The sequence below is a fragment of the Halichondria panicea genome, chromosome 1 (genome assembly GCF_963675165.1).
Source record: "Halichondria panicea chromosome 1, odHalPani1.1, whole genome shotgun sequence".
Taxonomy (NCBI): Eukaryota; Metazoa; Porifera; class Demospongiae; order Suberitida; family Halichondriidae; genus Halichondria; species Halichondria panicea.
Window position 1 is genome coordinate 10298245 of NC_087377.1, and position 26195 is coordinate 10324439.

The window sequence follows — 26195 nt, forward strand, 5'->3', positions numbered from 1 at the left end:
ATCTTTCTTGGTATCTTTGACATAAGAAGTACCAAATGCAAAAATAGCAACATTGAGTACATAGAGACTTTCGAGGGAATCACAGAACTTACTTTTATACAAATGATTATTCAGTAGTTTCCAGCCGATCAGTCCAACTGATACAGCGCCAGATGATAGCACGGGAAGAAAAGTGTCTGGAGCCATAGCAGTTATTAGATTATGAACAATCAGAGCAAAGAGGAGCAGTCCCACCCAGTAGCGATGCTTGGGAGTGAATGGAGCATGGTATGCATCCATGAAGCCGATGTACCTTGTGTTCTTGGTCCATTTCATAACCTTTGAACAGTGCGGAAGCCATTGTCCTAAGAAGAGCAGTAGAGTGAACAATCCACCAGCAACGAGGATTATGATAGCAGCAAAAAACTGAGGGATGTGATTGGTTGTGAAATATTGCACATTGCCGTCGTACAACCAAACTAGTGTATTATTCTTATCATCGGGATAATGCAAGTTTGAGAATTGTAGTGCAACAATGACAAATCGTAAGAGTTTTGAATAAGAGAGTAGGATGAGTGTGCCTAGGGCAGCAACTGGATTTCTGTTGGAGAGGAGCCTTGCAAAAGAGTCAAAGTATTTGCTCAAAAGAGTCAAAGTATTTGCTCAAAATGATTGTTAATAACATCAGAAGAAACATGTAAGCTGGAAAGACAAGTTGAAGGAGCACTTTCGCTTGAGAATTCATTCCATCGTAAAAGCATGTCTCGATACCCAAGTCAAGATTCACCCATGATACAAAAACTGTTAAAAAGTTATTTAAATCAGGTAAGAAAATTGCTTTATTAGCTGCTAGCATGTTAGCATAGAAAATGAGGCCATGAATTTTTCCAGTTGCTGTTGTAATGTTGAGCACGAGAATTAAAGCAACTAGCAATATTCCAGCCAGCGCAAATGGAATAAGTAGAAGAATATAAATATTAGAGCACCGTTCACATTTTGACGTAGCCAACACAAGACTTAGTCCAGGTTTACATTCTCCACACAAAACACCACTTCGATTGTAGGCACACTGTTCGTCAGGGTTGCTTAAGACTGATGTTGATTGGCTTTTGTACGCAATAGTCAAATACACAGTTGCTAACAATATACCCTGTTTCGTTGGTAGTATTTATGAATTCTATCCATATGTTGTTATTACTTTCCAGCTTTATGGTTTGGTTTTCCTCAGAACAGTTTGTTATCTGATACTGTAGCAAGTCTGGATCACAGTCACACGTGCACTCAATATTGGATTGAATTGGTTTGAGCCCAATAGCGCATGCACATGGTAGAAAAGATATATTAATAAGTTGTTTAGAAATTCCCAATTTGAAGCATGGACCCTCAGCATAGAGTTCCACTTGAGCAGAGCTGTCTTGTGAAAATACATTGTACTCTAATTCTGTACACTGATTGTCAATTTTTTGTTCTTCCTGTCCTTCTTTGAGACGACAAACTCTACTCTCAGTAATAACAGAACTTTGAATTGTGGCATTCAATGGATTTCCAACTTGGTCAACAGCCATAACACTGATTTTAATCATATATCCCTTTCTTGTATGAATTATATGTGAGTTGTTACATAATATTACTCGAACAGGCTTAGAGGATATCAAGGAGAATTTTACTGTTTTCCTTATGTAATCTGATGGAGATCCAGTTGAAGAAATGTGATATTCAGCATTTTCATCTGCTGTACACCTGTCCAACAGACCTCCGTAGATGTCTGCTCCTGACTGGGTAGCTACATTGTTAGTAACAAATGTGTTTAAATAGTTTGGATTATTAAAATTATAGCCGACCGTACTATACAGTTTAATTGTTTGAATGAAGCAGTAAGCAAAATAGTCTGAGTAGTATTAGTTTCGGTGGCCCCTACTCCACATGCACTCCTCTGTGTATCATCCGCCACAAATATCTCCCCTCCATACTGAGCCGAGTTGTTGTTAATTATTAACATGACATAATATGGTTGAACCACATAATGTTCCAGATATTCAGGGTCCTCTTTAAATAGGTAAAATTTCGAATTGTGTTGTAGATACACTCCACCGCCATTAGCAGTTGCTGCATTTTTGTCAATGTTGACGTATGATCGAGTAAGTTGAATTGTTGTATCAACTGCATTAATGCCTCCACCATTCTCAGCAATGTTGTCATAAATCTCACTTGACGGTTTATTTGAACCAATACCTTTTGACACAGATTGAAATTCAACTCTGCTTAAAAAAGCATAAATTCCTCCACCATCTTGGTGTGCTGTGTTGTGATTAATCTTTATTGGCTCATTTACAAGGAGTGTACTTTCTCTCAAAAATATCCCTCCTCCTCCAGAGGTAGCCGTGTTGTTGGTGATGATTACTCCTTTTGTGTTAATGCACATTTGACTCTGGATAATGCTAATAGCTCCACCAAACACACCACGATTGTTTGCCAGCGTACTGTCTGAAATGATCACACTACTTTTTGAGCTAACATGCATTGCTCCACCAGAGTTAGCAATGTTATTTTTCAATGTACTGCTGGAAATGGACACACTACCCATGACAACACCAATCGCTCCTCCGTCGTTGTCAGCACTGTTGTTCGTCAGTGTACTATTGGAGATGGACACACTGCCTTGGCCAACACTAATCGCTCCACCATCATAGCCAGCACTGTTGTTTGTCAGTGTGCTGTTGGAGATGGACATATTGCCTGAATAAATACCAATCGCTCCACCCTCGCTGCCAGCTCTGTTGTTTGACACTGTGCTGTTGGAGATGGACACGCTGCCTATAGCAAAAATTGCTCCACTACGATCGTGAGCACTGTTATTTGTCAGTATACTGTTGGAGATGGACACACTGCCTGACAAAACATAAATTGCTCCCTCATCATTGTCAGTACTGTTGTTTGACAGTGTACTGCCGAAGATGGGCACATTGCTTTTGAGAACACTAATCGCTCCACCCTCTTTAGCACTGTTGTTTGACAGTGTGCTGTCAGAGATGGACACACTGCCTGACGAAACACCAATTGCTCCACCACCATAGTTACAATCGTTGTTTGACAGTGTGCTATCGGAGATGGACACACTGCCTGATTTAACATAAATTGCTCCACTATAGTACGCTCTATTGTTAGTCAGCTCACAGTCGGAGACAGACATACTGCCTGAGTCAACAGAAATCGCTCCTCCGGTATTTGAAGCTTTGTTATTTGTGAAGTTACACCAAATGATTGCTACACTACCAGATACCGCTTGTACCGCTCCTCCACTCACAGCACTGTTATAGTTGAACTCTGTGTTGTTAATCAGTGCGTTGTTTGATTCAATGTCAACTGCACCTCCATTATTTCTAGTGAACAAGCTATGTGCTATGTATACGTCATCAGCCTCAACGTGCAGTGCCTGACCAGTGTTGTTCATAAATAGAGTGCTCTCAATTGTTGCAGCTTAAAAATATTAACTATGTAGGTTTTCGGTTGATTGAGTAATTTAAAGCCTGAAAAAAAGCAGTGGTTGATATAGATATCGCGGGCACCGTTAATGATAAAACTTTGATGAATGTTTTGTGGTCTAACAGTCACTCCAAAGAAACCCAAGTGTTCAATCTCTAATTCAGCAGCACTCACAAAATGTATCGCTCCATTGATGTGAAATCTGACTACAGTTGTACTTGTGCTCTGGCCAATTATATACACATGTGAAAAGTTACAAATCAATAGCTGCTCAGTTAACACGTGATTTCCAGGAAGAAAGCTCAAAGTGAGATTGTCTCCTCCAGATAACAGGTCTCCTTGAACAAGCTGCTCGAGAGTGAAACAAGTTCCATTTCGATAGTCACGACACAAATCAGTTGAATTCACCGGCACAATGTGATAGTGCTCGCTCCTGGTAACAGTAGCTAGGGACAGGAGCAGCACTAACCAGTTGAACATATTTCTATACAGAATATCTGAGGTGCATGTATGATTGTAACATTGATAATGCACTGCATGTTTCACTCATTTTATAAGTATGCACTATTAATAATACTAGCTTTTTTTTAACGTAGCTACTAAGTGGTGTGGAATTACGTGTACATGTGCTTACTCAGATTACTTAGTTGACATTTTTCAATATTCAAGAGGGCCCCATAACTATATATTACGCATAAAGCAATCTACCGTAGTGCTAGAAATATATGCGAGCATAAAATATTGCGTTTTGGCCAATTAGCTATAAGGCTACGAAAACGTCATGTGATTTTTATTTAACACTACGATTTCAATAGAAATGTTTATTTCGTCTGATTAATTTATCAACATTTTGGTGCATAATATCATGCATATTTATAATTGGACTATTAATTTAGGAGGTTATGTTGTTTATAGGTAGACCAGGTGAAAAATCAGCTTGTTTTGCACACCCGTTCTCATCCGGCAGCTGTTTGATTAGCTAGCTTCCATGCACATACATACTACCGGTACCACATTTATTGAATACAGTATATAGACTCTCGTTAATCCGGCTACCCTTATATACAGCTTGGCCAGAATAGCGAGGTGGCTGCAGCTCAGAAAATAGCTGCGGACTAAAAACAACCCTACCTCAATCTAATGACTAATTATATAATTGCGGTTCTGTATTGTGAGTATAGGTGCTGGGGAGGTCACCACGAGAAAACGTATTTTGACGTCAGGGTGTTTAACCCTCATGCCCCTTCCAACAAGGGTACTAATCCTAGCATGCATGCGCATGAGAGAATGAAAAAGAAAGCGTACGAACAGCGTGTCAGAAAGGTGGAGCATGCCACCTTCACCCCAATCGTATACTTGCAGTAACTGGTGGCATAGCCAAAGAAGCTGAAACTTCTATAAGAGATTAGCCTCCCTCCTCGCAGCAAAATGGGAAAACCACTACACCACAACACTATAGCATAGATTCGTTGCAGACTTTCGGTTAAAATCGTCTATCAGATGCATCAGAGGCACGAGGTCAATATGAGGCCATGCATGCTCTAAGATTGCCTGAGTCTGTAATCCTCGTGAGAGCCGAGTCAGGACTCAATCCAACTCTGTTCTAATTGTACCCTTTTAACTATTACTTGTGTCACGTGTACGGGGATTAATATCCTTTCACTTTTATTTGTACATAATTAAATAACTACTAGATATTTTGTCAATGCCCTGCATGCATGGGCCTCACATGAAAATTATCACACTAATCCATGCATGTATAGAATGACTATTATAGCTCTGTGCCATAACCTATTCTTCAACTCACTTGCTGAGAATGAATGTTGTTTGATTTTCTTTGCAACCATGTAATAGCTTGACAGGCTATAATTATTATAGACTTTGCAGATTGACTGACAATAAAATACTTCGATAAAAATTCACAGTAAAGAAAACTGCAAACTAGACCAGACTGAGTAATTATTACAACAACAGTTGAAAAGTATAGTGGAAAACTATTAGATCCCACAGGGCTGATCCAGAACAAACGGTGCATGATCATGAAAAAGGAAAACTGTGAATTACACAACAGTCATAAATGTATGGCATAACACATGATTAAAACTCAAAAACAATAGAAAATGATCCCTAAAGTACAACACATGATTAAAACACCGCGGCATTACCTCGGGTACACGCTATGATAACAAAGGCTTGGCCCTCTGGCCGTACCGCGCATGCGCATGCAGTATCTGCCACACACGTGTCAGTATAGCCGAGTGTTGGAAAAGACTCATCTAACTCTTTGCTTCCCACCCTCCTATTCACATTGATTAGAGCCCTAACCACCTTTTCCATCCGACGATGTTGATTTATCGGTTTGGGGGGCTGAATGAGGGCCCCCAACACTTAAGTGCTTAAGGCTAATCGCGGGGCCCCTCTCTCAGTACATACTCCCCCCAAAAACCTAACCACAGTCACGTGACCTCCAGCCTCTAGCGCAACAGAGACGTGGGGCACGTGACCTACGCTTAGACCCGGTACTGCCAAAATATGACATAATATCCTCGCGCCGGATATGACGCCTTCGCTATATACCACAATCTGTACAACCATAGTTAAATCGGCAAAACACATGCATGATTAGAAAAGAAAAATGCGTGTGAATTACACAACAGTCATAAATGTATGGCATAACACATGATTAAAACTCTAACCCTAACCCTAACCCTAACCCTAGGCCGCAAGACAAGAACAATGGAAAAGGGTCCCTAAAGTATAGGAAGCTAGAAAACTAGAATACTGAATACTGCAACAGTGTTATACTATAAAAGGGACGTTTTTCAGGCTCTTATAATTATTGAGTATCTACAGTTTTTTTTTATGGATCACTGCTTAAACTTTGCTTAGACAATGCAACCTCACACTATTAATTTGTTAGTAAAATTAGCTTTTTTCAAAGAAAGTTTTATAAGATACTTAATTCATGTCATGCAGTTGTCTCTCTAACTAATTATGTATTACATTGTCTTGTTCACATTTCATGTTCAGAATCAGCGGAGTGTGCAGCAACTACTCTTTCAAAGTCCTCCTCCAGGGTTCCCTCAGGCAAGTCCTGGGCTTGGCCAGCTGCCTCAACATCAAAAGGGCATATGTACTGCACTTTGTAATCCCTACAGCCTTCCGGATTGTCTCTGTTCCAGCAATACCCTCCATCCTGTATAAGTTACAGTAATATAGACTCATGACACCTCACACGAAATATAGACCATGACAATTGTTAACGTGTGCCCAGTCAATAATCCGATAAGCCAGTGTAATTTTCATTACAGAGACTCCTGAGGCCAGGCAGGCACAACTACAGCAAATGGCTGCTTCCACCCAAACCAGCAGAGCTTCAGGTAAGTACAGGCGGCGTACAGGTGATATAAGCCAGAATTTGTTGTGTGCATGGCATGTGTAGCTATTGTGTTCACTCACATCAGGTTTGCATGTCATCTTCTGCTCAAACACCGCAAAGTCTCTATTGGTTCTCACATCGTTGCACCTTATCCCAGCTGGTGTAGCTCCTCCAAGACAAGAATTTTTGGGGAGGTTAACTGTCTCACAGTCACAGCGACCCGAGGGATCATCCCGGTCCGTGAAAGATGTTTCATAGAAATCATTACAAACAATGCCTCTGGTGTCCGGAATGCTTCCTTCAGGGCAAAGGTACCTCACTCTGTAGTCGTTGCACTGCTTTCCCAACCTTTGATCACTGTTAATGCACGCTAAGCCACCACGAGGTTCGCAAGCAACTGAGAGAAAGTCACCTATACAAAAAAGAAAAGGTATACTTAAGTCGAACCTGACATTACAAGACACCTAGTAACTGGTACTGTGTGATGGGTAAACAAGTGTATAGGTCACTAGTATACGTAATCTGTAAAACAATTTTAAGTAACAAGTATAAATTAATTTTTACCTGTGCTTTTGTAGGGAGCTCCAGTTGTGGTTTGACATTGAATTCCAACAGGTTCGGGGCAAACTGTCGTCCTTGAAACAAGTGAGAAAATCTCGTAATCACCTTTTCCCGAAGGATCGTCTCTGTCCATCCATTTTGTATAGCAGTACCTGTTGCATCGACCAGCAACCATGCTAGTAGCTAGGGCACAGAGAATGATGTTGAATAGAACTCCCATAACTGAAACAGGTTTCTTCGTTTTATTGGAACACACTCTATTATATTTATACTCATCAGATACCTTACAATAAAATGTCCATCATCGACATGTTAAACAGGTGTATTTCAACAAGTCAGGTGTATGCACTTGACTTGTCAACAATGGACAGTTCACTATTCAAGCCCTTTGCTACTAAATACAGCTCATTCCATAAATAGGATTAGAATCAAATCGTGAGCTATTTTTATATAATTAGTGTGTACAGGACTAACGAGTGTTGTAAGCTGCGCTGGATCGATAATTTCCCACAACAACCATACTTGCCCGTAAATATCATTATGATGCTAACAGTAATTGGTAATTCCTGTGGAAGGTTTCTATATGATATGGATTCATCTTTACTGACGTGGATTATAATTAACTGCATGTGTGAGAAACTATCAAAGTCAGCATGTGGCCAATAAATCTTAGCTCAGCACCAAGAAGTTGTAGGAGTTTTGTTGTTATTTTGTGTGTGGACAAAGAAGACAATGTACATCTAAGGAAATTATAAAAATAATGAATTAATTGTGCGACGTAAGTGTACTGTTTTATGTAGACTAGCGATCTTGGTCCCAGGCTGAGTTTTCGCATAATTATATGCTGAAAAGTTTTGTGCAATCCAGTTTGCAGCTAGATACTCGTGAATTGTTAGGTGAATGAACTGAAAAGTGATCTCTAATCCAGTTTTAGTGAAGTTCTTTATAGCTGTTAAAAGTCCCAACCGTGCTTCTTTCTCGATCTGAAGGTACTTCCTCTTTCTGAAATGTTAGCTTATCTTCAAGCAAGTTTTGGTACGCCATTTGCGATAAATCGTTCTTGTATCTTTCTAGATCAGATGTACGTGTGCTGTGAATATCCTTTTGTCTTTGGAATGTGTTTTTTAGAAACAGTGCAAACAGTTCCGTTATCGTGGCTGGTATTGTAAAGTTTTCGTATTTATAGATAGAATAGCACAATTGAGAGGAATATAACAAAATGAAAGAAGGTCTTCTCTGCTTTTTAATTCATCTATTAAATGCCATGCTTTATGCTTATCGTGTATGCCAACAATAATACATTTTTCTATTTGTTCCGTGTTGAAACCGAGCACTTCGATGTGCCTAGTGAGAGTGCTCATTCTTTGCAACTTTTCAGAAGCGTAAGGCCGTGAACAAACGATAGCTAAACATTCTTGAAGGATTCTACCATTAAATATGTCAAGGAAAAGTGATTCTTTTTCTCTTTCGTGACGACCTAGTTCATCATAACCATCAAATAGAAAAAGTACATCTGCTCCTCTTGTTTTCCGAATGTGCTTAATTGCTAAAGATTCTATATCTGGATCGTCACAGTAGAAAAAATCTGCAATTTTTGCGGCTCTAGCTAACTTTGTCACTCTAAGAGGAATGTGTACACTAGCAATGGGCAGTCTTTCAGGAGCTCTCCTTTTGCCTAGTCATAGCATATCTTCAAGTAATGTTCTTTCAAGTGACGAGCATAAATACTGATGGGACTCCATGGATCAAATAGATGTTCACCTGTGGGAGAGAAAAATGCGATGAAATGTGGACAACCATACCACTTCCTGTTGGGTAAGCATGTGCAAACACAGATAAAATTCACAATCTTCAAGAATGTGCATGTTAAGTAATACAATGTGTACCATTGAATAGTTTTTGGTATGTCTCATCCATTGTTTGCAGCAAATCACTGTACAGTACTTTATTCTGTTGAAGTATGTCCTTGACATATTTATATCGGTGAGGATACTGCTTAACAACTCCCAGGATACTTTGGTAGAGACTTTTATCTTTAAGTTGATTGGTGTTCTTTACTTCGTTTATTTCTACAAGTGTTTCGTCAGAGATGAATCCTTTCGCTAGGAGAGCAGTAGCCATCGCTCGAGGGTCTTGTGACAAGCTGTGTACTATCTTCTCAGAACAAATCGCCAATGTTTGATATATATTCACAATCTGCAGAAAAGAAGCATGTACATACTATAATAATACTAGCATATTTACTTACCCTCTGTTTCAGGTCCAGGGTTAGTTTCAACATCTCCAGCAAGAAGCAGTAACAAAGGTAAAACTATTGTTGCTATAGAAACTAAACCAAGATGCCACGTTATTGTTTGGTTGCCATCATAAATCGATACAAGGCTACAAACATACTTTACATCGCTATATTTGTGTGTATCAGCAATTGAACAATTTAATGCCACCAACACAGAGACGATTGTTATGTACAGTGTGTTTAAAAGGGAAAACTCATGCCAATTATTCTGTATTAGCAACGAACTAATCATAAATGAGATCACCATAATGCTTATAGTAGTCAGAAATACTCGATCACTCTGGGGCCAATCACACTTGTACATTCGTTTGTTGAGACAGTTTTAACTTTTCAAACTCATACATTGTTGAGTCCAGTTCGTACCCTCCACTCCTCAGCACTAATGGGCATTATGACAGGCAGTGATGACTTTTTAAGTTGCTAAAAGTATAGTCTCACGGGTGTGGCAGCTTCAGGTATTGTATTGTAAGTAAGTTTATTCATCTGAATACTCCATATGCACAAAGTTCCATATAGGGAGAAAATGTAGTTACAATGTATAATGTGTACAGCTGTGAGTGTCTTCTATCGGAACAACTGGTCCATCCGAATCACACATTCAGGATTAGACTCTGATAATAATATTATATTATATTAGGCACATTTTTCAAGAATAGAATAATTGGTGAAATAAAGCATAATTTATCATAAAAAATCAGATTGTTAATTCTCCCAAAATGCGACATAATAAAATTAAGACATAAACACAGCACACAACTGACACACGACATAATTAATATAATCATGATTCTCAGTGTTATCTTGCTGACTTGAGTACTGATCCATAATATTTACCTTCAGCCATAAAAACGTCTTTATGCAAAACTTAACAATGGACATTGATGCCCGATTATGCTAAAAATTTTCCAGCATAATAATTATTTATCAGGGCCTATTCAGGATATACTTCTGGAACAGCTAGCTAGCTACACATACATATACATAAAATCAACGGGTAAAGTTTGATTGCTCTGATCGGCCTCATCATTGCGTACTCTGGATCTTCTACAGCCATCTTTAGCTGTGCCTTCTCTTTATATTGCTCCAGGTTCCCTCCATCACAGGGTGTGGTATTGGGGAGCACAAACTGGAGCTTCCTGGGGGGTTGAAGATTTGATAGGGGCAAGATGTAACGTGGGCTGTTGTTGGGTGTTGGGAATGTATCACATTATTGTGTACAAGGTTTTCTGAAGGGAGTGTCAACTGTTCAGTCAAATTAGGCACCCCAATATCGTCCAGTTTCTGGGAATGGTTTTTGAAAAGGGTATACAATATCCCATCCTAGTCACGGAATTGCTCCACTGATTTGAGAAGTTGTCTTGAACATGCACTACGGTGTTCTCTGCAATCAGCTACTCCATCCTTCATGATGCGTCACTGGGCCTGGCCTACCTTCACAGCCAAACACCACCAATTATCCACTTGAACATCCAAGCACAGGTATTCTTCTGTCTGCCAACATGACAGCCAATTTTCTGACTTTGGGTCCGCCATGATATTCTACCAGCAAATGACACATGCCCCTGGAAGTCTATCATATATGCCCCCTGAGACCTTGGTTGATGACCCTCACTATGATGCAAGTGTAGATGTGTTCTCATTTGGAGCATTAATTAATGACTGAAACGTTTACAGTTGCCATTGCCAGAGATTGGCCCTGCTCGAAAATATCCAGACGCTGATACTGGGATACCCATGCATATGGGATACCTATGCATATAGACGATTAGTTGTATCAGAAGTTGAACAGAACGCCACCAAAACCTACTCAAAAAAATTGATGAGGAGCACCCACTGATGGACCTCATTACCAGCTGTCTCAGCAACAACCCAGATCAAAGGCACAAAGTATTGAGTTCGTCAACAAATTGGATATGCTCAAAGAGATTGATGCATATTACGAGCACAGAAAATAGTTAGAAAAAAACATTGCAAACTGGTATATAATTATATAGACTTGGGCCACTTTTGTAAGTTAAGATTATCAGGAATCTGTAGCCATATTGTATTTATAGAGGTATTACATGCAACTTCGCCTTATCCATATTTACCACACAATAATGTACAAACACTATAATTATTGCAGATCGATATCCTGAGTATAGAAGTTGTCAGCGAAACAACAATTATTGTTACACTGATGCCGCAACTGTAACCGAGTTGTAACATGGGCTGTTGTTGTCGAGGGTGGTGTTGAGATACTCGGGCATGTATATAATTAAAGATGGAACGTTCCACATGATAGGGAACCCTCAGCTTGAGCATAAAAATATATGAAACTGGGTTTTATCTCCATCACTGGGCTAATATGCAACAATTCTGCAATTGTTACGTTTTCTACCAGTTCAGAACTGCTTTGATATGATTCAGCAAGTTAGACACCACAAATTATCTCAGCCCAGCTTGGTGGTTGTAAGAATTCTGTTTGTTGTTACTGTACATTGTGGGCAGTCACAGAGGAAGTATGGCAAACCTATATAGTGATCTAAAATCAAATCTGAATCGTTATAATTATGTAGACGCCATGACATAGGATAGAATACCATTGTGGACGATGTTATAGTTATCGGACATTGTCACATTTTGTCATATTCCATCGTAAATCACGTTGTCATATTCCCATCGTAAATCATGTTCCATTGTGCACATGCATGCACTGTCATATCAAATTGTAAACTCACATGAACGTGTGGGCCATGCAAAAGAAACTGGATTGTGTGGGGTCAATTCATTGCGTGGGCATGATTATTAACCAGCTGTTCCCTGTTCAGTCTATTAGTCACCTCATGCACTTAGCCAATTTTACACATCGTTCACATTAATATTTTTGTCTCACAGAGTCATTGTATAGGGAGGTGGGAGGTTCTGTTTAGTGTTTCCAACTAAAATACCTTTACATACTTTACCTGCATAAGAAAAATGAAGGAGGGGTGGGTATAGAGAGTCAAGGCACATGTGACTCACATGATCACTGTATACCTTAAGGCGTAACGCTAAACAGAAACACTTCCCCTCTACATGTCTGTTACTGTAACATAATCATGGAGAAAGCTATGGTCAATCATGCCCACGCAATCAAACACATTGACCCCGTGGAAGCCATTTTCTTTTGCATGGCCCCCAAAACATTTATGTGAGTGGACGGTTTGATATGACAGCGTGCACGGTGAGATACAACAACACATGAATTTAATTATAACAACGTGAATTTATGATGGAATAATTGGTTTACAATGGGATACACAACGTGGAGATTTACGATGGTATAATTATGACAATATGAATTTATTATTGATTTACAATGGGATACAACAACGTGAATTTACAGGGTTTAGTTAACATGAATGCACACCATTGGAGTGGGTAGGATCCCTATACCCCCTCCACCACCGCCCACACTCCCATGGCGGACACGTATTTTCATGTAATGCATGAAATACAACGTTATGAGAACAAAATTATACTCTATGTGACAGGGCCTCAAATCAATAAATGCTACAAAACAAAAAAATTGGAATTCCAAAAAAATAAGTAAATTCAATGCTTCTCTACTTTTTATTACACTTTTGAACAGCTACACACATGCACGTTACATGTTTTGAGTATATTAGAAAAAAATTAAGTTGATAAAATCAAAGGCGAAGGCTTGACTGCTTGGATTGGCCTCATCATTGTGTACTCTGGCTCTTCTAAAGCCACCTTTAGGTCTGCCTTCTCTTGATCTTTCTCCAGGTTCCCTCCATTACAGGATGGAGCGTTGGGGAGCACGAACTGAAGCTTCCTGGGGGGTGGAAGATCTGGTGGGGGCATGTCAAAGACGTAACGTGGGTTGTTGTTATCGAGAGGGGTGTTAGGAGTGCTCGGTGTGCTAGCGGATAGAAGGACACGTAACGGTTCTCCACCAGGACTCTCATACACAGGACCACCTCCTTCGTAAATGGGATTTAGCTTTGTGGCTGATGATCTTGTTCGCAATGTGCTTGGTCGTCCATTATTGGCCGTATCAACCGACATTTTTCTTAGATCTGAATGTATGAGGTATAATTAATACCATGCATGCAGATGTGAACAGTCAATGTTTGACTGATGCTCTTACATTTTGCTTTTTTCCTTTGCTTGCAGTAAAGAGCTAAGAAGATGAAGAAGAGTACAAGGGAAACGGCCAAACACACAGCAAGCCCTCCAATGGCTGTGTTATGTATTTGTACTTCTTGATTACCTATACCTGTGAATAGATACGGAAAGTGAAGCAAGCTTAGTAAAGCACAACATACCGGCAAACAAGTCCCACTGTTATCGTCAATCACAATTTATAGCACATGGTGAATTTCAAAACAAAATGCTTCACTCACTCTGAGAATGCAGTACTTCAATAACAATATCTTGTCTTGACACAGTGAGTCCTACTGTGCTTCGTTCTTCTATAATTACCCTATAATTAGCTCCAACACTCAGTCCAGAATGAACACTGTACAAAACATCACCATAGGATTGCAGGGTAGAGTTTCCGGAAACGTTCTCAAGATAAACTGTATACTCGACATCTTGGAAGGAACAAACATAAGCTGGCTGTATATAAATAAACATTATCCAATGCATGTATGCATGGTATTCTTTAAGTTGAACGTACTTCAAACCATATCTCCAAGTGTGGTGCACTGTCTCTGTCGTACAAAACTCTCCATTGAATTTCAACAGGATCAAGTGCTATAGAAAAAACAGGCATGAAAGAACATTCAATTTAGTAATTGACTTACGAATTGGATATCCTGCAATGACACTTGCTGCATTGCTCCCTAATGAGTTGTATACTGTCACAGTGTATTGTAGCTCGTGGCAATTGCTAGGGGCAGTATCGATGACATCCACATACATACGTTGTTGACCCAATGTCACATTTCTCATTGTGGAATCAGACGTGTTGTAAATTAGCAGTGAGTATGCAGTGATGTTGAATCCAGTGTGGGTGAAGGGTTTGTTCCAAGTGATGGTGAGTGACAAACCATTATCGGTGTAACTGAATCGTGGCTGGGGTTCAGATGGTGGTCCTGTGCATATACACGAGTTTAAATACACACACATAGTATCATTGGAGCCTAAAGTATCTATTTTTTTATTACCTACTTGTTACCTGCAATAATGAAGAGCTTGTCTTGTTGGGTGTTCGGGTCAAAACCAAAACAAGATATTTTCGAACTATTGTTGTACTCATAAGCTGTGATAGTCAGCCTTAAAAGCAAGTAATCCGATATAGTATCATTCCTTATAGGGACATTAATAAAGAAGCCCCTAGTCGGATCAGATTGGTATCTAAAAGTGTCGTTGATTTTCCACTCCGCAGAGCGACCAATTACCTCACAAATGAATGTTATGTTTCCACCTGGGGCTACAGCATCAGTTGACTGAGAGAAATTTAATATTTCTGAAGAAAAATCATCATGACAGCAACATATTCAAGGCTTTCAATTATTTACCTGCAGTTTGCACTGATGACAGAGCCATTGTCAGGAACAGTTGTAATACGAAACAGTAGTACATCTTTAACAGCTTGCAACGATTCCACTGAACATTATGATTAGCTAGTTTAAGAATGTATCATAATTATATGCGTTTATTTGGCACGCAGAAACCAAAAACAATCTGTATATATACAGAGTCAAGGACAAACTGTGCTAATTATATGCAATTGAGATACACAGTAGAGGCCAGGGTTCAAACAGACTGAGTTAAAGATAATCAGACAGTATGAATAAGCTAGCCTAACAGTTGCTAAGTAACGCTGACATGCACATGAATCAATTACATTTATTAAGATGTTTCCCCCATCACCATGCGCGCATGCGCAACCCACACATATGCATGCATAAAACAATTATTGCTCTGCTGTAAACAGACCCAGTGTCATAATCTTTGCACTTCAGTATACCATGCAGGATCGAAGTCATCAAGTCTGTGTGCAGTAGCTGTCTTAGTGTGCAAGTTTTAACCGTTAACCGAGTCAACAGAATGCGCATGTAAGTCACATGCATGCAGTTAGGCCTGAGCTTACAATAAATTTGCCTATTATTTAATCAAATCTTGTGCATGTGTAAACTTGAGCATGCATCCTATATGTAGTAACGATGTTGCATGCAAAAACTGTAGCCTTTTGATGACCTATTATACCTCAAACTGACAATGGTACCTTGGAATACGATATGGATGAAGATGCGTTTAATGCTACTAAACCAAATGGAACTGATGGCTTCAGCTTGGATGGAAATGCAAACCTATATAGTGATCTAAAATCAAATCTGAATCGTTATAATTATGTATACGCCATGACATAGAATAGAATACCATTGTGGACGATGTTATAGTTATCGGACATTGTAAAAATACACGTTTTGTCGTATTCCATTGTAAATCACGTTGTCATATTCCCATCGTAAATCATGTTCCATTGTGCACATGCGTGCACTGTCATATCAAATTGTAAACTCACATGAACGTGTGGGCCATGCAAAAGAAAATGGATTTTGTGGGGTCAATTCATTGCGTGGGCATGACAGTTAACCAGCTGTTCCCTGTTCAGTCTATTAGTCACCTCATGCACTTAGCCAATTTTACACAACGTTCACATTAATATTTTTGTCTCACAGAGTCATTGTAAACGATGTATAGGGAGGTGGGAGGTTCTGTTTAGTGTTTCCAACTAGAATACCTTTACATACTTTACCTGCATAAGAAAAATGAAGGAGGGGTATTGAGAGAGTTACAAGGCACATGTGACTCACATGATCACTGCACCTTAAGGCGTAACGCTAAACAGAAACACTTCCCCTCCACATGTCTGTTACTGTAACATAATTATGGAGAAAGCTATAGTCAATCATGCCCACGCAATCAAACACATTGACCCCGCGGAGCCATTTTCTTTTGCATGGCCCCCAAAACATTTATGTGAGTGGACGGTTTGATATGACAGCGTGCACGGTGAGATACAACAACACATGAATTTAATTATAACAACGTGAATTTATGATGGAATAATTGATTTACAATGGGATACAACAACGTGGATTTACGGGGTTTAGTTAACATGAATGCACACCATTGGAGTGGGCGGGATCCCTATATACCCCCTCCACCACCACCCACACTCCCTGGCGGACATGTGTTTTCATGTAATGCAACATCATGAAAACAAAATTACACTCATTCAAACTTAGCCTCGAGACCAGCCATTTGTTATCTATCTGAAAGAACGTCCAGGACTGATTTCTTGGACCGATAATTGCCCGCACAAGGTGTATTACCCATGAATATCATTATGATGCTGTTAAACGCTGACTCAGCTAGACGAGTTGTACATTGGAACTTGACCAGGCGTTCTTTCAGATAACGAACGACTGGTCTCGAAGCTAATTCAAACTGTGTGACAGGGCCTCAATCACTAAATGCTACAAAACAAAAAAATTGGAATTCCAAATTGAAAAAAGAAGTAAATTCAATGTCTTCTCTACCTTTTTATTACACTTCTGAACAGCTACACACACGCACGTTACATGTTTTTGAGTATATTAAAATAAATTAAGTAGATAAAATCAAAGGCGAAGGCTTGACTGCTCGGATCGGCCTCATCATGGTGTACTCTGGCTCTTCTAAAGCCACCTTTAGGTCTGCCTTCTCTTGATCTTCCTCCAGGTTCCCTCCATTACAGGATGGAGCGTTGGGGAGCACGAACTGAAGTTTCCTGGGGGGTGGAAGATCTGGTGGGGGCATATCAAAGACGTAACGTGGGTTATTGTTATCGAGGGGGGTATTGGGAGTACTCGGTGTGCTAGTTGATAGAAGGGCACGTAACGGTTCTCCACCAGGACTCTCATATACAGGACCACCTCCTTCGTAAATGGGGTTTAGTTTTGTGGCTGATGATCTTGTTCGCAATGTGCTTGGTCGTCCATTATTGGCCGTATCAACCGAGATTTTTCTTAGATCTGAATGTATGAGGTATAATTAATACCATGCATGCAGATGTGAACAGTCAATGTTTGAGATGCTCTTACATTTTGCTTTTTTCCTTTGCTTGCAGTAAAGAGCTAAGAAGATGAAGAAGAGTACAAGGGAAACGACCAAACACACAGCAAGCCCTCCAATGGCTGTGTTATGTATTTGCACTTGTTGATGACCTATATACATGTGAATAGACACGGAAAGTGAAGCAAGCTTAGCAAAGCACAACACACCGGTGAACAAGTCCCACTGTTATCGTAAATTCAAAATAATTATAGTACATGGTGGATTTCAAAACAAACTACTTCGCTCACTCTGAGAAGGCAGTGCTTCTACTGTGCTTTGAACTACAGCAAAGCACAACACAACACACCAGTAAACAAGTCCCACTGTTATTGTCAATCACAATTTATAGCACATGGGGAATTTCAAAACAGAATGCTTCACTCACTCTGAGAATGCAGTACTTCAATAACAATATCTTGTCTTGACACAGTGAGTCCTACTGTGCTTCGTTCTTCTATAATTACTGTATAATTAGCTCCAACACTCAGTCCAGAATGAACACTGTACAAAACATCACCATAGGTTTGTAGGGTAGAGTTTCCGGAAACGTTCTCAAGATAAACTGTATACTCAACATCTTGGAAGGAACAAACATAGGCCGGCTGCATATATATAAATAAACATTATCCAATGCATGCATGTGCATGTATGCATGGTATTCTTTAAGTTGAACGTACTTTAAACCATATCTCCAAGTGTGGTGCACTGTCTCTGTTGTACAAAACTCTCCATTGAATTTCAACAGGATCAAGTGCTATAGAAAAAACAGGCATGAAAGAACATTCAATTTAGTAATTGACTTACAAATTGGATATCCTGCAATGACACTTGCTGCATTGCTCCCTAATGAGTTGTATGCTGTCACAATGTATTGTAGCTCGTGGCAGTTGGTAGGGGCAGTATCAATGACATCCACATAGTACATACGTTGTTGACCCAATGTCACATTTCTCATTGTGGAATCAGACGTGTTGTAAATTAGCAGTGAGTATGCAGTGATGTTGAATCCAGTGTGGGTGAAGGGTTTGTTCCAAGTGATGGTGAGTGACAAACCGTTATCGGTGTAACTGAATCGTGGCTGGGGTTCAGATGGTGGTCCTGTGCATATATACGAGTTTAAATACGCACACACATAGTATCATTGGAGCCTAAAGTATCTATTTTTTTTATTACCTACTTGTTACCTGCAATAATGAAGAGCTTGTCTTGTTGGGTGTCCTGGTCAAAACCAAAACAAGATATTTTCGAACTATTGTTGTACTCATAAGCTGTGATAGTCAGCCTTAAAAGCAAGTAATCCGATATAGTATCATTCCTTATAGGGACATTAATAAAGAAGCCCCTAGTCGGGTCAGATTGGTATCGAAAAGTGTCGTTGATTTTCCACTCCGCAGAGCGACCAATTACCTCGCAAATGAATGTGATGTTTCCACCTGGGGCTACAGCATCAGTTGACTGAGAGAAATTTAATATTTCTGAAGCAAAATCATCATGACAGCAACATATAAATTAAGGCTTTCAATTATTTACCTGCAGTTTGCACTGATGACAGAGCCATTGTAAGGAACAGTTTCACTACGAAACAATAGTACATCTTTAACAGCTTGCAACGATTCCACTGAACATTATGATTATAGCTAGTTCGAGGATGTATCATATATGCGTTTGTTTGGCATGCAGATTATGACTAGAACAGATAATGAAACCAAAAACAGAAATGCTTAGTTAACACCGTACGTGCAGCACTATGACAGTTATGCAATACAAATTATTGTGACACACAATATAGAGGGCTCAAACAGATCGAGTTAAAGAATCAGACAGTATGAATAAGCCTAACAGTTGCTAAGTATTGCTGACATGCACATGAATGCATGAATTCAATTACATTTTATTAAGAAATGTTTCCCTATCTCACCACAACCCCCACACATATGCATACCTGCACGTATAGCTCGGCTATAAACAGACTCAGTCTCATAATCTTTGCACATAGCTACCTCATGCAATTATGCCAGGATCCAAGTCATCAAGTCTGTGTGCAGTAGCTGTCTTAGCGATAGCGCAAGTTTTGACTGTTAACTCAACACTATGTATATGTAAGTCACAGTTACAAACACATCGCTATATTCTGTGTATGCATGCATGTTATGTATAATATATATTTTCGTCTAACAGCTTGCACGGCACCATTACCGTACCTACAAAAGATAATTTCCCACCCTGCTAGAGAAATCCGATATGAAACTGTCGCAGACTTACAAAACCCACTATGGTGCATCGATGGAGTCGGTGCAATATCAAGTCGTCTTGATAAGTTTGGTGACATTGAAGCACCAGAGGGACACATTCTTACATATACCAATCCTTTATCAAGTGATATGGCCAATAATAAGGTGCTGTATTTAGTTGATCATGCAACGAACAATTGCACTGATATCAACAGTGCAGTGGAAATATCTTCAGCAGTTGGAAATATAAACTCAGCCATTTTGATAATGTTACACATTGTCGAAGGTACGTGTGTTTCACTTCATGATAAACCTCGCATAACTCTGTTCATCAAAATAATTGGCTAATATAACCACTCACAAATACGCATGTATATTGCAGCTACCTCATGTCCTAAACCACCACCCCTAATGAACGGACGAGTGAGTACCACAATCAAAGAGGACAATAGTAGAGAAATCCACACAGCTGTCTACAGTTGTGATGTAGGATATTACTTGGATAGCAACGAGACAAGAGAATGTGTGAGAGAGATTGACGAACAGATTGGACAATGGACGAGTTCACCACCAGCTTGCATTTGTGAGTTATTAACTAAAATTATACTTGGGTCAATTGATGTTTACAATGCATGTAATTACAGTGCAACCCCTCTTTAAGGGACACCTTTGGGCCCTTATAATTTATCCCCTTGTTTAGAATAGGGGTTGTTTTGTACACAAAGTGTTCATTGCAGCGGACCTGACCGTAGGCCTTTATATCGTAGTTGACCTTTCTTCAGTGGTGGCAGTTAAGAGGTGTTCCACTGTGAACTTACATATGTTACCTTATACAGCTATTACATGTGAAGTGCCGACAATAGCCAATGGTACCGTTACCAATAGTGCTTTTGATTCTGACGAAATGCAAACAAATGAAACTGTAGAATACGGAACTGAAATAATCTATCGTTGTAATGCTGGATTCAGTCTAGCTGGAGATTATCTACCAAGAACTTGTCGCCAGAGTAACAACAGTGGCGTATGGAGTGGTACAGCACCATATTGCAAGCGTAAGTGAATTGATTTAAACACTTGTATTTTACTTTTATCACTATACAGCTAATAATTGTACACAACTATCTGAAATCAATTATGGCCTCATGCCTGAATATCGGGATTCTAACGACACAGCTCTAAACAGTTTGAATCAAGTTGCCTTCTCAGTGGGAACTATCGCTAGCTACGGTTGCCAGAGAGGATACAAGTTAAGCGGCAATGGAACAAAAGAGTGTCTTCTTACTGGAGAGTGGAGTAGTCCAGGAAGTGTTGAATGCAAAGGTATTGTTGTGCTTTATTTTTTGGTGACTCACTCTCTCATTACATGCATGTTGATGTGCAGTGATAGAATGTCCTCATTTGGAAAAACCTTTGAACGGATCTATAAGTTTCAGCAGCAATTTGACAGTTGATGGAGTGGCAGAGTACACATGTAATGATGGCTACAAACTAGACAGAGGGAGTGCTAACAGAACATGTTCTTTAGATAATGATAATACTACTGCCACTTGGGATGGTTATCCTGCAGTATGTACACAGAATAGTCTTATTAGTAAGTCAAATCCTAGTTCATGCATGCATCAAAATTAATCACTGTATTTGTATAGGTAATATGCAAGAAGCATTGAATGGGACTATGAATAATGGGACACAGAACTGTGAACCAGAACACTCAAAAGAAGTCAATGACATTTGGAGAGCAATATCAATTGTCATGGGGGTTTTGTTGTTGCTATTTGGAATTCTTGGATTAGCAGTATTCATCTGTGTCAGGAAATCAAGGCAAACGAAGGAATATCCCATACACAGTAACGAAGCAATCACACACTGTCCGGTATAAATAAAAACATATGTTCATGCACCATAATATGCATCGTGTACATTTTCCTTTATATAGGATGTGATTGTCAATAATAATGAACTTTGAGAAAGAAATACAGATAATTGACTGTGAGGGTGTGACTTATACAAACTACAAAGAACACTACTGTTAATACGGGTATTGACTCCCACAACAACATGAACTACCTGTACAGAATGTTCACACCATCTAATAGTACATGTACAGTGTCTTGCAGTATAATTATGCTACATACCAGAGTCGAAATGTAATTAGGCTTGTATTACTGAGGCAATTATAGAACTTACACTTCTGGGAGGGTGGTCAAACTTGGAATAACAAGTGGAGATGGTCTTGACTTCCTCCCTGTCCTAACATTAGCTGGCCTCATCACTGTGTACTCATCTCCTAAGCGTGCTGTCTTAGGCATCTCTATGTTTGAAAAATCTAATTTTTGCGTCTCATAAAGGGATGCGGTGTCAGGGGTATCGTCAGGTACAGAGTATGTCGATGCTTTCCTTGGAGGGGGTAAACTAGGGGGGAGCATATCAAATGTATAGCGAGGACTGTCGAGGGGTGTGTTTGGTGTACTGGGGGTACTGCCGAGGAGGGTACGCAGCGGTTCACCTCCAGGGCTTTCGTAGAGGGGGGCCTTCATATATCGGGTTTGTAGCTGCACATTTTGTCTGCAGAGATAGTGGTCTCTGGGGTATCGTAGGTGTAGCTACAGTACCTCTTAGAGTATTCTTAATTTTTTTCTCTGAAGTGAAATAATTATTTTGAAGATGAACCGATTAAGATTGATAACATTCGCACTTACTTTTTTGTAGTCTACGCTGCCTGCAATACAGAGATAAGACAATAATCATTAAAACAGCGAGGATGGCAAAGAAAGCAGCAAGAGCTCCACTAATGATTTGGTATGTTAACATTTCTTGTCCATATTCTGCAGTACATGAACATGGCGAATTAGAAGTAGTCAAGCCTAAAATCGAATATGAGTATAGCACAGATGACACTAAATTATGCTTACCTTCGAGTTTCTGTTCAAGAATAGCGACCTTTTTCTTAGTGACAGTTAGTCCGGCTATGCTCTTAGCTTCCACCACAACAGTGTAGTTAGCTCCACTGCTCAGTCCGGAGTGAACACTATAGCGATTATCACAGTAGTTAAGGAGAACTGTTTCTTCGATGGACTCCTCAAGGTAGACAGTGTAATTCACAACTTGGAAAGAGCAAGAATAAGCAGGCTGTATATAGAAGGCAATAAAAGAGTAAAATACATAATAATTATAGAAACATACTTCAAACCAAATTTCCAAATGAAGAGAACCATTTCCTTGATACAGAACTCTTGACTGAATTTCCACAGGTGCAATATCTGCATACTGGCATTAATTATTGACTATACACAACATTTAATGTCACCAATTGGGAATCCTCCAGTCACAGAAGCCGTCGAATTGCCTAGCTCATTGTATGCTGTCACAGTGTATTCCACTGCAGTGCACATGTTCGGCAGAATACTAACGTTTTGAGAATACACACGATCTAGTTGCAAGTCAATAGGTGCAGTTATAGTCTCATGGTCGGCGGTGTTAAAGAGTTCCAGAGTGTAGCCAATCACATTGAATCCAGGATGAGTAAATGGTTCATTCCAGTTTAAGGTCAGTGAACGATTGTGGTAATTGTAGACCAAACGAGGGTTTGATGGGGGACCTATAAAAGTATTGGTTATGAAGTGTTTGCCTCTAGGCTCTCCTTTTTTTGTTCTTTATCACAATCGTTCAAATACTGAGATTAATCGTTTAATAAGATTAATACGGTATATACAGAGACTAGGTAGAGCAGAGATAGAGTAATAGAGGGATATTGGCAACGGGAGTAACTCACGTGATCATTTCACATTGATTTCATATTGATTTCCTCTCAACCATCCTTGATGCGCATTATTTCCCGGCACAACGCCCGCGAAACGAAGTAATATTACTTTTAGTTAGTTATTAGTCTCATGAGACTTTAGAATTGACTTTAGAATTGCGTATAGTAAGGCTACACGTGTCCTGTGCTTTATTTAAAGTGAAGGTCCAAGCATGGAAGAATTGACTGTGGTGCTCTAGAGCTTGAAAACTAGTTATTATTGGTCTGTGCCCCCTTTTAAGAAGCACTGCCGTAGCCAAATTATGTTTTGCCTACAGATCCTGCTTATTTGTGTCTATATTATAATTATGTTGACAAACTGGCCTGCATACATTTCCTTCGTTAAATCTCTTTTGTATGTTTTTTACATTTATAACCAAAAATGCTAAAATGGAGGCTGTAAAAGACGAGAAAGTGTTATATTAGTTTGTGCCCATTTTAAGAAGCACTGCTGTAAGCCTATGATGTTTTACCTACATATTTTGTTTTCTTGTGTCTCTGTTGATCAACTAGGCTGCATAAATTCTTGATTTTGATGTTCTTAAGCATGTTTTTTTACTTTTAGCTATAAATGGAGGCTACAAAAGATGAAAAAAAGTCGATGACGTAGCGCATCACGGATAGTCGCATTTTTTCAACCGTTGCCAATCCCTTTCCTTACTTTATCTCTGGGTAGAGTTAGGAAAAAGGAGAGCCTGTATCGTAACGTCACGTGAAGGTATAGGGGAGTATATAGAAGGGTGAAAAGCGCTAAATATAATATTATTTGACTGCCTCTATATGACTAATATAAAACGGTGTGCCTGCAGCCTGCAAGCTGGACATGGCCATGTGGACTTGGAACTAGGAGTTCAAGCTGTTTATATACAAGCAAGCTATAGCTATACCTTATATACTTATTCAGAATATCTATGATTTTCTTGTGTCCTTCTAAATGCTATAGACGAATCTGCTAGACAAATTAGCTTAGTCATGCACACTGCAGGTATAGCTACCGCACCACTAGAGCTGGTACCTGGAAGTGTCTTTATTTAATAGCCTGGGAGAATATCTCATGATTGTGTGGGCTACATAATCGCCCCACATATAAAAATCCTTGTGGATCACAAACCAGGCCTTCCTTTTCCTGTATGCCCATGCATTTCTTTTATTGCTGCCTCATTTTGTTTCTTTGTTTTTTGCTACCTTCTATATGAGATAGCTAGACTATAATACAGTATCATGACAACAACAAGAAAAATAAAGCACTGGGAATAAGGCTATGAAGTTATCGAGATAGCGATGCATTATAATTATACATACCTGAAATAATGAGGTATCGGTATTTCTCTGTGGAATCAACAAAGCATGTAATTTTCGTGTTGTTATTTGTAGAATTTGTTTGAATTGTAACACTGAGGATCCACAGTCTATCATTTCTCCTTATAGGATCCTGAAGGTAAATGCCATGGTGATCCTCTATTAAGAACGAAATTTTGTCATCTATCTTCAAATAAGCTTCATCACCATTAGCTTCACAGTCAAATGTCATGTTCTCGTACAAAGGAACAGCCACTGCCGACTGGTTAAAGCTGACAATCTCTATATAGAGAGAATACTTCAATCAGTGTGTGCAAAAGGAAAGCATTCTCGTGCAAACAAATTTACCTCCAGCATTTGATGAACGTAAGAGAAAGATTAAAGCAATAATGAAGCACACCATTATGCACAGCTTCGGATCATTCTGTTCTCTGCAACTGCTCAAACTGCATTTAATGGATACTGTTATAGACTATCAAAATTCACGTATGATAAACAGTGGCATACCGTATATAATGCAATGGAATCAAAAACATTAGACAATGCAGCATAATTATGTCTGCATGCAGTAAGGTAAATTAATTATTCGACATAGGAGCTAACCGTCCCAAATTGGCCAGGATTGTCCAGATTTAGAACCTCTGTTCCAAGAGGAAACTGCTTCACTTTAGATATCCGGGAGTCTCAAGGTTGGGTTACTAAGCTCCAATAAAGCTTAGGAAACCTTGAGAAGCTTGGAACTACTGCTAAAATCTTGAACTGAAATAAGTTTTGTTTACACAAAGCTAGCTAGCTACCAATAAGTGGGCGGGTCTCACTTGCACGCTTATTGTTATGAGCATGCGCAGCGAGCTAGTGAAGCTAAGCAGGGGGAATCCCAGTCATTCCCGGAGGATAAACATGCAGCAAGACATGCTGGAAGAAGATTTATTGTTTTTGCACTAAAAATCAAAGTGCATGCAATAAACAGATCTTTGCATCCTGAGGCAGCCAGCAGCCGGCCCACATGTTTTATCCCTAAATTCAAATTTGGCTGGGGAAGAAACATGAGGAAGCTGGCACCTGACA

At 39.5% G+C, this 26195-nt stretch overlaps 5 protein-coding genes across 10 annotated transcripts; 1 reads left to right on the forward strand and 4 right to left on the reverse strand.

Moving 5' to 3' along the window:
* Positions 1–6374: 6374 nt before the first annotated feature.
* Positions 6375–7657, reverse strand: LOC135339785 (uncharacterized). The gene is made up of 3 exons (XM_064536090.1): positions 7406–7657; positions 6922–7253; positions 6375–6658 (listed from the first exon to the last, which is right to left on the reverse strand). The coding sequence occupies exons 1-3, from the start codon at positions 7620–7622 to the stop codon at positions 6476–6478; spliced, it is 732 nt and encodes a 243-aa protein (XP_064392160.1). The 5' UTR covers positions 7623–7657; the 3' UTR covers positions 6375–6475.
* Positions 7658–13074: 5417 nt separating this feature from the next.
* Positions 13075–17003, reverse strand: LOC135345429 (uncharacterized). 2 transcript variants are annotated; one of them, XM_064542859.1, is made up of 7 exons: positions 15212–17003; positions 14869–15159; positions 14495–14785; positions 14368–14444; positions 14090–14306; positions 13834–13956; positions 13075–13762 (listed from the first exon to the last, which is right to left on the reverse strand). In XM_064542859.1, the coding sequence occupies exons 1-7, from the start codon at positions 15273–15275 to the stop codon at positions 13356–13358; spliced, it is 1470 nt and encodes a 489-aa protein (XP_064398929.1). In that variant the 5' UTR covers positions 15276–17003; the 3' UTR covers positions 13075–13355. The 2 variants fall into 2 exon arrangements, with proteins under 2 accessions (XP_064398929.1, XP_064398924.1); XM_064542854.1 differs by having other exon boundaries at positions 13076–13762; positions 13834–13962.
* A 131-nt stretch (positions 17004–17134) lies between these two features.
* On the reverse strand, positions 17135–19879 carry LOC135345371 (uncharacterized). Of its 3 annotated transcripts, XM_064542797.1 has the most exons (9): positions 19741–19879; positions 19329–19373; positions 18983–19273; positions 18603–18896; positions 18476–18552; positions 18184–18400; positions 18047–18079; positions 17786–17908; positions 17135–17716 (listed from the first exon to the last, which is right to left on the reverse strand). In XM_064542797.1, exons 1-9 carry the CDS (start codon positions 19790–19792, stop codon positions 17310–17312), a joined length of 1539 nt encoding a protein of 512 aa, XP_064398867.1. In that variant the 5' UTR covers positions 19793–19879; the 3' UTR covers positions 17135–17309. The 3 variants fall into 3 exon arrangements, with proteins under 3 accessions (XP_064398867.1, XP_064398860.1, XP_064398877.1); XM_064542790.1 differs by lacking the exon at positions 19741–19879 and having other exon boundaries at positions 19329–19733; XM_064542807.1 differs by lacking the exons at positions 18047–18079; positions 19741–19879 and having other exon boundaries at positions 19329–19733.
* LOC135345409 (complement receptor type 1-like) lies at positions 19755–22168 on the forward strand. The gene is made up of 8 exons (XM_064542837.1): positions 19755–19897; positions 19977–20315; positions 20412–20612; positions 20866–21081; positions 21131–21349; positions 21411–21620; positions 21676–21902; positions 21966–22168. The coding sequence occupies exons 1-8, from the start codon at positions 19810–19812 to the stop codon at positions 21993–21995; spliced, it is 1530 nt and encodes a 509-aa protein (XP_064398907.1). The 5' UTR covers positions 19755–19809; the 3' UTR covers positions 21996–22168.
* Positions 22169–22299: 131 nt separating this feature from the next.
* LOC135345445 (uncharacterized) lies at positions 22300–25930 on the reverse strand. 3 transcript variants are annotated; one of them, XM_064542877.1, is made up of 8 exons: positions 25731–25930; positions 25476–25573; positions 25131–25409; positions 23337–23627; positions 23213–23289; positions 22942–23158; positions 22729–22893; positions 22300–22668 (listed from the first exon to the last, which is right to left on the reverse strand). In XM_064542877.1, exons 2-8 carry the CDS (start codon positions 25528–25530, stop codon positions 22532–22534), a joined length of 1221 nt encoding a protein of 406 aa, XP_064398947.1. In that variant the 5' UTR covers positions 25531–25573; positions 25731–25930; the 3' UTR covers positions 22300–22531. The 3 variants fall into 3 exon arrangements, with proteins under 3 accessions (XP_064398947.1, XP_064398940.1, XP_064398955.1); XM_064542870.1 differs by having other exon boundaries at positions 22942–23289; XM_064542885.1 differs by having other exon boundaries at positions 22508–22668; positions 22729–22748; positions 22942–23289.
* Between the last annotated feature and the right edge of the window lie 265 nt (positions 25931–26195).